General features: G+C 44.0%; 1 protein-coding gene across 4 annotated transcripts in view; it reads left to right on the top strand.

Moving 5' to 3' along the window:
- Nucleotides 1–12,107, top strand: part of c2cd2l (c2cd2 like) — a 54,958-nt gene that overhangs the window by 17,547 nt on the left and 25,304 nt on the right. For all 4 annotated transcript variants that reach the window (XM_041894546.2, XM_041894544.2, XM_041894545.2 and 1 more), the window contains exons 3-5: nucleotides 10,151–10,246; nucleotides 10,402–10,521; nucleotides 11,096–11,203. In XM_041894546.2, coding sequence (XP_041750480.1) covers nucleotides 10,151–10,246; nucleotides 10,402–10,521; nucleotides 11,096–11,203 — 324 coding nt within the window. The remainder of the gene's footprint in view (nucleotides 1–10,150; nucleotides 10,247–10,401; nucleotides 10,522–11,095; nucleotides 11,204–12,107) is intronic.

The following is a 12,107-nucleotide window of genomic DNA, read 5'->3' as shown; positions in this document are numbered from 1 at the left end:
GAGCTAGAGAGAGATTGAAATGTCAGAAAACACAACAGCCAGCTGGTCTGCACATGCTCTGAGGGTGCGGCTAGGGATGCCATCTGGGCCGGCAGCCTTGCGAGGGTTAACACGCTTGAATGACTTACATATGTCCTCTGTGGAGACCATAAGCACATAGCCCTTGTTGTCCTCAGGTGTTGTCCTCAGGTGCTCTCCTCTGCAGCTCAGAGTCGTTACGCTCGAAGCGTGAGCAAAAGGTGTTTAGCTCGTCCAGTAAGGCAGCGTTGGTGTCCGCGACGTGACTGGCTTTCTTTTTGTAATCCGTGATCGTTAGAAGCCCCTGCCACATATGTCTCGTGTCCGACCCGCTGAGTTCCTCTTCCACTTTAACCCTATACTTGTGTCTCGCCATCTTGATCGATCTGTGTAGGTCGTATTCGTTCTGTTTAACCATACAATTGTCCCTGATCACCTTTTCGTGTTTATAAGCAGTATCTCTCTCCTTCAGTTTCCCGACAAGGCTGCCATCAATCCATGGTTTTTGATTCGGTAAGTTTTGAAAGACACCATCGGTATCACATCATCTATGCATATTTTGATGAATCCGGTGGCTCAGTCGGCGTATTCATTCATTTTATCCCCAGAGGCGCCCCGGAACATATTCCAGTCCACGTGATCAAAACAGTCTTGGAGCATGGATTCTGATTTGTCAGACCAGCGTTGTACAGACCTGATCACTGGAACTTCCCTCTTGAGTCTTTGTTTGTAGGCGGGGAGGAGCAAAATGGAGTCGTGGTCAGATTTGCCGAAAGGAAGACGGGAGGGGCCTTATACCCTTGGCGAAAAGGCGTGTATCAGTGGTCAAGAGTGGAATATCCGCGAGTTGGACAGTCTGTGTTGATAGTAAGTCGGGAGCATGGACGTTAAATTACTTTTGTTAAAGTCCCCCACAACAATAAACGCTGCCTCCGGGTATACGGTCTCCAGTTTGTTCGGCTTGGGGCGGGATGTACACAGCTGTGGCGATAATCCCTGAGGACACTCTTCGAAAGTAAAAAGGGTGACATTTAATGACCAAGTATTCCAAGTCGGGGGAGCAGAAGCTCGCAAGTTCCTGTAAGTTTCCCCCATCGCACCACTTGTTATTGGTCATGAAGTAGACACCACCGCCTTTGTTCTTGCCAGAGAGAGCACGCTTTCTATCCGCTCGATGAACTGTAAAACACGCTGGTTATAATCCGTTTGGATGTCAGAGAGCCAATCTCAGTTAGTTCTACATAGCTAGTTTTCATCAATAGAGAACACCAGTTGGCTCTGCGGTCAAAATCTGCTTATCAAGGGGACATTACAGGCAACCCAAAAATATTTGACAAGCCCAAAGCAGCAAATTAAAAAAGGTTATGCGACAGATTCTTTGCCACTGGTTTAGCGCTAACTAATCAGCCAGGGGTGAACTCATGCAGAATTTCTGCTAACCCACTGGGCAAAAACTGGTTGAATCAACGTTGTTTCGATGTCATTTCAACCCTGAATAATCTGACGAATGAATCGACGTGGAAAACTGATTGTATTAGCAAAAAGTCATAATTTCATCCTTTTTTCAACCAACTTTTTAACTAAATCCAATGATATGGTGAATTGTTTTTAATGATTTCATGTTGAATTCACATTAGTTGACAACTGAACCAAACGTCAATCAAAACTAGACGTTGAACTGACCCAGTGGGAAGTGCCATCACCTATTTGTCAGGGTAGAAGAGTCTGTTAGCATTTTAAAGAAATGGCAATCAGAGCATCAAACACCGGGGACGAGTGAGAAGAGGATGAGGGAGCCGACCCAAGAACCCCAGGGCAGTGAAAAAGAGGTTCCCCAACCCTCCCAGCCCAGCTCAGGCAGCGAACACCAAAGAAATGCCATCACAATGGAGTACCACAGCGGTAAGGTAAGCAATAACATGAAGTTTGTACCCTTCAGATTATGTTAGTTGTGTGGCATCATTGAGGAAGAATGTCAGATGCTATGTCATCCAAGGCAGAGCTTCATGCTATGGATGTCCTCACCTAAGCATCTGAAGTGTTGTTGTTGATGGCACTCATCTGTAAGTGTTGATATTTGCTCTCAAACAAGGCTGAGCACTTTACTTTCGGACAGAATTCATAAACATATTTATGTGATAATTTCGAAAAAATAATGGGTGGTTTTTGGAATACCTCAAGGCTGGGTTGCAGTGTGCTAAGAATTCTTGAAAGCTGAAAATGTCCCAGTTCTTTCATGGCCTTCATACTCACAAGACATGTCACCCATTGAGCATGTTTGGGATGCTCTTGATCGACGTGTACAACAGTGTGTTCCAGTTCCCGCCAATATCCAAACCTCTTCCATTTAAGAATGATGGAGGCCACTGTGTTCTTGTGGACCTTCAATGCTGCAGAAATGTTTTGGTACCCTTCCCCAGATCTGTGCCTCGACACAATCCTGTCTCGGAGCTCTACGGACAATTCCTTCGACCTCATGGCTTGGTTTTTGCTCTGACATGCACTATCAACTGTGGGACCTTATATAGACAGGTGTGTGCCTTTCCAAATCATGTCCAATCAAGTTGTAGAAACATCTCAAGGATCATCAATGGAAACATGATGCACCTGAGCTCAATTTCGAGTTTCATAGCAAAGGGTCTGAATACTTTTTATTTTTAATAAATTTGCAAAATTGTCTAAACTTGTTTTCACTTTGTCATTATGGGGTATTGTGTGTAGATTGATGAGGAAAAATCCATTTTAGAATAAGGCTGTAACGTAACAAAATGTGGAAAAGGTCAAGGGGTCTGAATACTTTCCGAATACCACATCTGGAGTCAATCTGATTTATGGTTCATGGGAACGTTTAAAAGTATTTTTTGCATTAGCATATGTGCTAACGTGCATCTATAGGTCCAGTGCGGCCATATTTGAATGCAGCATCGATTCAAGACATTAAAAACTGACGTAATGAGTCTAAATACAAAATCTGGAGTGAATCTGACGTATGATTCATGAGGAGAAGATGATTGCAGATGATTGTGAGCATTAGTGTTACATATGCAAATAATTAGTTAATATTTTCCTTGGTTTTTTAAATATCAATACCAAATTCAGTGTGGTTCATCTTAGGGACGTCCATGATAGCGATGACAAAGTTGACAGGCCACTGTGGAGTGGATTTACAGTAGCTTAAATGGACATGTAAAATCTGATTTTTGTTTGTTTGTTACTCAGCCATCTTTTGACCAATCCCTTAGCTTTTCTCAAACTAAGTTAACATTTTACTGCAGTGGGCTAAATCGGGGTCACAGAGTGTTTCTTGGTAGTCTTAAACAAAACTACTTTGAAACAAAAGCGCCGGAGGAGATGGCTGCTGTTTTACAGGCTACTAACCAATTGTGCTATTGTGTGTGTTTTTTTGCATTATTTGTAACTTATTTTGTACATAATGTTTTGCTACCGTCTCTTATGACTTAAAATAGCTTCTGGATATCAGAACAGCGATTACTCACCTCGTTCTGAAGATCTTTTATTTTAACGAGTCGGACGCAAAGGATTTACTTCAGACACCGGACAAGGCCCAAATCCCCGTCATTCGAATGAAGAAGAGACGGAGATATAGGGATCGAAGGTCGGGGTGCCTTGTAAGAATCAGACGGCGAGTGGGTAATCCGCCTCTACCATCTGTCCTATTAGCCAACGCGCAATCATTGGATGATAAACTTGATGAGCTCTGATCAAGACTATCCTACCAACGGGCCATTAAAAACGGTAATATCTTATGTTTCACCGAGTCGTGGCTGAACGACGACATGGATAACATACAGCTGGCAGGGTTTTCCGTGCATCGGTAAGATAGAACAGCTGCCTCCGGTAAACAAGGGGTGGTGGTCTGTGTCTATTTGTCAATAACAGCTGGTGCATGAAATCTAATATTAATGAGGTCTCAAGGTTTTGCTCGCCTGAGGTAGAGTATCTCATGATAAGCTGTAGACCACACTATTTACCAAAAGAGTTTTCATCTACAATGGGGAGAACAAGTATTTGATACACTGCCGATTTTGCAGGTTTTCCTACTACAAAGCATGTAGAGGTCTGTAATTTTTATCATAGGTACACTTCAACTGTGAGAGACGGAATCTAAAACCAAAATCCAGAAAATCACATTGTATGATTTTTAAGTAATTAATTTGCATTTTATTGCATGACATAAGTATTTGATACATCAGAAAAGTAGAACTTAATATTTGGTACAGAAAGCTTTGTTTGCAATTACAGAGATAAAACGTTTCCTGTAGGTCTTGACCAGGTTTGCACACACTGCAGCAGGGATTTTGGCCCACTCCTCCATACAGACCTTCTCCAGATCCTTCAGGTTTCGGGGCTGTCGCGGGGCAATACGGACTTTCAGCTCCCTCCTAAGATTTTCTATTGGGTTCAGGTCTGGAGACTGGCTAGGCCACTCCAGGATCTTGAGATGCTTCTTACGGAGCCACTCCTTAGTTGCCCTGGCTGTGTGTTTCGGGTCGTTGTCATGCTGGAAGACCCAGCCACGACCCATCTTCAATGCTCTTACTGAGGGAAGGAGGTTGTTGGTCAAGATCTCGCGATACATGGCCCCATCCATCCTCCCCTCAATACGGTGCAGTCATCCTGTCCCCTTTGCAGAAAAGCATCCCCAAAGAATGATGTTTCCACCTCCATGCTTCACGGTTGGGATGGTGTTCTTGGGGTTATACTCATCCTTCTTCTTCCTCCAAACACGGCGAGTGGAGTTTAGACCAAAAAGCTCTATTTTTGTCTCATCAGACCACATGGCCTTCTCCCATTCCTCCTCTGGATCATCCAGATGGTCATTGGCAAACTTCAAACGGGCCTGGACATGCGCTGGCTTGAGCAGGGGGACCTTGCGTGCGCTGCAGGATTTTAATCCATGACGGCGTAGTGTGTTACTAATGGTTTTCTTTGAGACTGTGGTCCCAGCTCTCTTCAGGTCATTGACCAGGTCCTGCCGTGTGGTTCTGGGCTGATCCCTCACCTTCCTCATGATCATTGATGCCCCACGAGGTGAGATCTTGCATGGAGCCCCAGACCGAGGGGTGATTGACCGTCATCTTGAACTTCTTCCATTTTCTAATAATTGCGCCAACAGTTGTTGCCTTCTCACCAAGCTGCTTGCCTATTGTCCTGTAGCCCATCCCAGCCTTGTGCAGGTCTACAATTTTATCCCTGATGTCCTTACACAGCTCTCTGGTCTTGGCCATTGTGGAGAGGTTGGAGTCTGTTTGATTGAATGTGTGGACAGGTGTCTTTTATACAGGTAACGAGTTCAAACAGATGCAGTTAATACAGGTAATGAGTGGAGAACAGGAGGGCTTCTTAAAGAAAAACTAACAGGTCTGTGAGAGCCGGAATTCTTACTGGTTGGTAGGTGATCAAATACTTATGTCATGCAATAAAATGCAAATGTATTACTTACAAATCATACAATGTGATTTTCTGGATTTTTGTTTTAGATTCCGTCTCTCACAGTTGAAGTGTACCTATGATAACAATTACAGACCTCTACATGCTTTGTAAGTAGGAAAACCTGCAAAATCGGCAGTGTATCAAATACTTGTTCTCCCCACTGTATATTTTTCGTGGCTGTCTATTTACCACCACAAACAGATACTGGCACTAAGACCGCACTCAGCAAGCTGTGTAAGGCCATAATAAAATCGAATGTTATTTGTCACATGCGCCGAATAAAATAGTGAAATGCTTACTTACAAGCCCTTAACCAACAATGCAGTTTTAAGAAAAACAAGTGTTAAGTAAAAAATTAAAATAACAAATAATTAAAGAGCAGCAGTAAAATAACAGTCGCAAGGCTATATACAGGGGGTACCGGTACAGAGTCAATGTGCAGGGGCACAGGTTAGTCGCAAACAAGAAAATGCTCACCCAGAGGCGGCGCTCCTAGTGGCTGGGGACTTGAAATCCGTGTTACCTCATTTCTACCAGCATGTTACATGTGCAACCAGATGGGAAAAAACACAGAGACGCGTACAAAGCTCTCCCTCGCACTCCATTTTGCAAATCTGACAGTAACTCTATCCTCCTGATTCCTGCTTACAAGCAACAACTAAAGCAGGAAGTACCAGTGACTCGCTCAATATGGAAGTGGTCAGATGACGCAGATGCTAAGCTACAGGACTGTTTTGCTAGCACAGACTGGAATATGTTCCGGGATTCTTCCGATGGCATTGAGGAGTACATCACATCAGTTACTGGCTTCATCAATAAATGCATCGATGACGTCATCCCCACAGTGATCATACGTACATACCCCAACCAGAAGCCATGGATTACAGGCAACATCCGCACTGAGCTAAAGGGTAGAGCTGTCGCTTTCAAGGAACGGGACTCTAACCTGGACACTTATAAGTAATCCCTCTATGCCCTCCGACGAACCATCAAACAGGCAAAGCGTCAATACAGGACTAAGATTGAATCGTACTACACCGGCTCCGACACTCGTCAGAAGTGGCAGGGCTTGCAAAATATTACGGACTACAAAGGAAAGCACAGCCGCGAGCTGCCCAGCGACACAAGCCTACCAGACGAGCTAAATTACTTCTATGTGCACTTCAAGGCAAGCAACACTGAAGCATGCATGAGAGCACCAGCTGTTCCGGACGACTGTGTGATCACGCTCTCCGTAGCCGATGTGAGTAAGACCTTTATAAGGTCAACATTCACAAGGCCGCAGGGCCAGACTGATTACCAGGATGTGTACTCCAAGCATGCGCTCACCAACTGGCAAGTGTCTTCACTGACATTTTTAACCTGTCCCTGACCGAGTCTGTAATACCAACATGTTTCAAGCAGACCACCATAGTCCCTGTGCCCAAGAACACCAAGGTAACCTGCCTAAATGACTACCGACCCGTAGCAGTCACGTCTGTAACCATGAAGTGCTTTGAAAGGCTGGTCATGGCTCACATCAACACCATTATCCCAGGAGATGATCGTGGACTACAGGAAAAGGAGGTCCGAGCACGGCCCCATTCTCATGGACGGGGCTGTAGTGGAGCAGGTTGAGGGCTTCAAGTTCCTTGGTGTCCACATCACCAACAAACTGTCATGGTCCAAACACACCAAGACAGTCGTGAAGAGGGCATGACAACGCCTATTCCCCCTCAGGAGACTGAAAGGATTTGGCATGGGTCCTCAGATCCTCAAAAAGTTATACAGCTGCACCATCAAGAGCATCCTGACTGGTTGCATCACTGCCTGGTATGGCAACTGCTCGGCCTTCCGACCGTATGGCCCAGTACATCACTGGGGCCAAGCTTCCTGCCATCCAGGACCTCTATACCAGGCGGTGTCAGAGGAAGGCCCTAAAAATTGCCAAAGACTCCAGCCACCCTAGTCATAGACTGTTCTCTCTGCTACCGCACGGCAAGCGGTACCGAAGGGCCAAGTCTAGGTCCAAAAGGCTTCTTAACAGCTTCTACCCCCAAGCTGTAAGACTCCTGAACAGCTAACCAAATGGCTACCCGGACTATTTGCACACACACACACACACACATTATTACGCTGCTGCTACTCTCTGTTTATTATCTATGCATAGTAATTTACCTCTACCTACATGTACATATTACCTCAACTACCTTGACTAACCTGTGCCCCCGCACATTGACTCTGTACCGGTACCCCCTGTATATAGCTTAGTTACTGTTAATTTATTGTTGCTCTTTAATAATTTGTTATTTTTCAATTTTCTTATTTTTTCAATTTTTATTTATTTATTGTTTACTTCAATTTTTTTTAGTAAACACTTTCTTAACACTTTTTTTTTCTTAAAATTGCATTGTTGGTTAAGGGCTTGTAAGGAAGCATTTCACAATGTTATTTTATTTTTGATTTGATACACCTCACACACAAAGGAAGACCCCTGTACCATGTCAGATATAGAAATGTATTACATCCCAATATTACACTTTATATACATCACAGAAGACTGAAATAACAAAACCATTTGACAAAGAAACACCAGATTTTCGGTGGGCTTTTAGAAGTAATGTTTATTAATTATGAAATTATTAATTATAGGGCTTTTTGAAATAATTATTAATTATGAAAAATATTAATAACATTCCACCCATGTGGCCACTATGTCATTCGACTGCAGGAAAGGGCTACGACATGTACCTTGGGCCTACTTTCCAAATGTACCTGGTCCTCCATCAGCGCGATCAATTGGGATATGACAATGATTATGGGCCTTTGACGACCCATTACTTTGAGTACCAGTGGGGGCAGCTGGTAAATTAAACTCTTCCCAAACCCTGAGGGAAGAATCGCGAAAACGTCTTCCCCTCGAAGGAAGGCCTTCAACGATGACTGTTCTTCTTTCAGAGCATGTATCCCCTCCACTCTTTGAAAAACTGCTTCGATAGCAACACATCTTTTTTTCTTCAGTAGCCGCCGCCATTGTTGTTTGCTTAACTTCCACCAAACTTCCACGCATGTTGATAACATCATCATGCAGGCCGGCTCTGGCCCAACCCATCGGTTTCTGGGACCAGTCAGACGGTCTAGAATGTGTTCGCATTATAGAAGGGGTCGGGAAGGGAGTCAGATCCAGACTCATTGCGGAGAAGAAACATTTGGGGGGCATGGCTGGGCGTTTGGCAGGAGCAATGTGGCCAGACAAAAACTGAAGTACACAGTAGGTTAGAATGATTTAGCCTACAGTACTTTGTTTCTCCCTTGCATGTACTCATGCTGGATCTATTTTTGGCTCTAGTCCTTTTGTTGGCACAATTTCTCCTTCCCAACCTCTCTCACTACACATGCACAAACATGCACACAAGCACATGTGCGCACACACACACACACACACACACACACAACCTGGCCCCGTCACCCCAGCCACCTCTTGCTTCCCTGCAGTTCCGTTTGATGGAGATTTCAGTAAGACGATGAGCAACATATGTTCTGACAATAAGGGATTTGTTTCCCCCTCCCAGCCCTCTCCTCCTGAGCCAGTTAAAGCTACCCAGTGAAACAGAACTGCTAATCCTCTGGCACAGGTACACAGACAGTGTGAGTGTGTGAGTGTGTGAGTGTGTGAGTGTGTGAGTGTGTGAGTGATTGAGTGAGTGAGTGAGAGAGAGTGAGTGTTTTCTGGGGTATGTATTACAAATTGCCAAAATATCTAGCAGAATTTGATCAACACGAACTGACATCTCTCCAACTGTGTGGGATTCTGTTTTCATCATGGAGACCAAGAGACTAGAATGCGATTGCTGCTGTCAACCAAATGCACCTGGTCTGTGATGATGGCCCTGGCCCTGCCCACAACACAACAGGGAAATGAACATGTGAATGTATCATGGCAGTTCATTAAAATAAGCCTTTTCAATGAGCGTGCAAAATGGCAGCCGAGCCAGGCTACTGGAGCATTCAGAGCATATGTTTCATCTCCTTTTCATCTCCATCGCCAATTCCTCTGCACTTGCCAGCAGCACAGAGAATCAAACCATATTTTCCCTTGTAGTGAAGTGACTGCAGTCTTTGCGTTGTCATGCTCACAGGGCACAGATGGTGGTAGCGGACGGACAGACAGCATATGAGAGCACCTGTGTGGTATTATGTCACATGAAGTAATGGGTCTTGAACTACTGTACTCTGACAGAGAATGTGTCCCTGTCCTTACAATAAATATATTCTGTTGGTATTTGCGAGGAAGCGTTTGCATTTTTCACACACAAGCAATGGATTTGTCAGCCACATGCTTTTCATAGGCATTGTATCCATCTGTATCAGGTGCTACAAAGTGCTGGGAATTGTTTAATTGACGGGAAGCATATGCAATTTGTTTCAAGAGGAGTGTTACTAGAGGTACTTTTCACTGCAGGAAAAGCTCAGAATCAGATGTATTTGCATTTCAATGAAGTCAAGTCGTAGTGAAGTCTCTTAGCAGCTATTGGAGTTTAAGCCTGAGCAAGCAAGGCCACGCAAGGCCAACTCTTTTATAATCTGTATCATTGCTACTAAAATATGCTTAATTACTTCCTCCTTGCGTGTTTAAGCTCTCTAGATTAGACTGATGTACAATGTCTGATGTTTATGCTTTTTGCTCTCTCTTCCTCAGAGCTCCATCCAGATCACCTTTGACAACAGTCTCCAGCTCCCTGCCTCTGCTATTGTAGATAGTGTGACCTGCACAGACCAATCAGCTAGCACTATGGTGAGTATCAACCAAACATGCATGCCTTGTCTAGAGGTTAACATGATATAGAACCCATGATTTGTTATCTTTATCAAGACAGACTTCTCATAGACCCATTTCTTCTAGAACATTATAGATTCTAACAGTTGTCTTTTCCCTCTCCCTGTCCCCAGGTCTTACGGTGTAAGTGTGCGGTTGACACGGTAACGTTCCCAGTGACTGTCACCCAGCAGTCACCTGCAGCTGTTTCCATGGATACCTACCAGATCACCATAAAGCCGATGCTGGCCCAGGTATGACACATCACCATTATGGTTTTGCATTTGTAAGTTTGCATGTGTGTGCCTCTCAAAAAAGGTTAACCCTGTTGAGCTTTCACTTCATTGAATTGCCCTCAAGTGGAATGGTGTAGCTGTGTTGGATGAAACCTCACAGGCCTACCTATGCATATTTAACACCACTTTCATTATCATCAACTCTCCCAAGCTTCATGAGTATTCCATTGAGTTGAGCTATACTAAGTAAGCATAGTTCGCTCAAATTACAAAATGACATTGGTTTCCTTACACTGTAAGCAGTCTATGGACAAGGTATGAAAGCAATCTGGTTTGGACATGAAGTGACAAAATGCGAATATAGATACTATTGACTTGCATTGGAGTTGTGCCACAAATGGTAAAAAGTTAGCATTTGAAACAGTGGCCAGGTAAACAAAACCAAAGCATGGATTGCTGTCATACCTTGTCCATAGACTGCTTTCAGGGTAACGAAAGCAATTTTTTCTTTTGTAATTTGGGTGAACTATCCCTTTAAACCAGCTTGCGACTGCCCCTTGTAACATGCATATCCCCCTCTCCCCACTATCAGTTGGTGGTGCGTCTTGAGGAAGTAGAAGAAGAGGGTCTGCTGGTGTCCTGGACTTTCTCCCAGCAGCCGATCTCCCTCACCGTGGCCCCACGCAGGATCCAGAGAGAGGTGAGAAACAGTCATACTAAAGGTCAATTTATATCTGGCCGTCGCTTGTATGTGAATTCAATTCGGAGCATGTCGGGACCATGTCGGGAGTATGTTGGAGGCCGTTGGTTGACATTTTCTCAGATATGGAGAATATGATGGTCTCGTCGGTTCAACCTCCTATGACACTAGCAAATTACGAGCCAATCACCACAGAAGCGGGGCGTTCCCAAAGCATATTGTCAGTGCCCACGTAGACAGAAGGCGCACGCAGTGCTGAATTTAATGAAATGCAGGCGATGTTGTGGGTAACAGCGCACTGCATCAGATTAGGGTACACTGGGCTGTGTCACACTTTTTACTTGGTTAGGTTATGGGAGAAATGTGTCTGGATTAGGGCTTTGATTGGGCCTGAAAATTCAAGCCTGACTGTACCTGAGCCCGATGAGATGAGGCCCGAGCCCAAACTGAGCCCTATATTAAATACTGTATAGTATAGAAAATCATTGTACCATCTAAATCGCTGTGAAATATATTTTCCATAACCAAAGATATTGTATTTTCAACTGTTTGAAGGTGGTGTACAAAACGAAACTAAAAGATGCAAAAAACGAAACTTAAAAAACGGAAAGCATAGAAATAGCACACATAGAACAGATCTACCGCTTCTTAGACTTGCTTTCAATGAGAATGACAGATCTATAACAGCATTTCTATGTGAATTTTATCCGGTCGCCCAAAAGGTTACATATTTCAGCTTTAATTTATTTATTTTAACTTTTTGGATTATGTGCGTATTGTTTAGTATTGCTAGGTATTATTACTGCACTGTTGGAGCTAGAAACACAAGCATTTCGCTGCACCTGCGATGACATCTGCAAATCCATGTATGCGACCAATAAACTTTGATTTGATTGGAACCCTC

This window comes from Coregonus clupeaformis, chromosome 13 (genome assembly GCF_020615455.1).
Source record: "Coregonus clupeaformis isolate EN_2021a chromosome 13, ASM2061545v1, whole genome shotgun sequence".
Classification (NCBI taxonomy): Eukaryota; Metazoa; Chordata; class Actinopteri; order Salmoniformes; family Salmonidae; genus Coregonus; species Coregonus clupeaformis.
The sequence above is the reverse complement of the archived record's forward strand: the minus strand, read 5'-3'. Positions and strand labels throughout refer to the sequence as shown.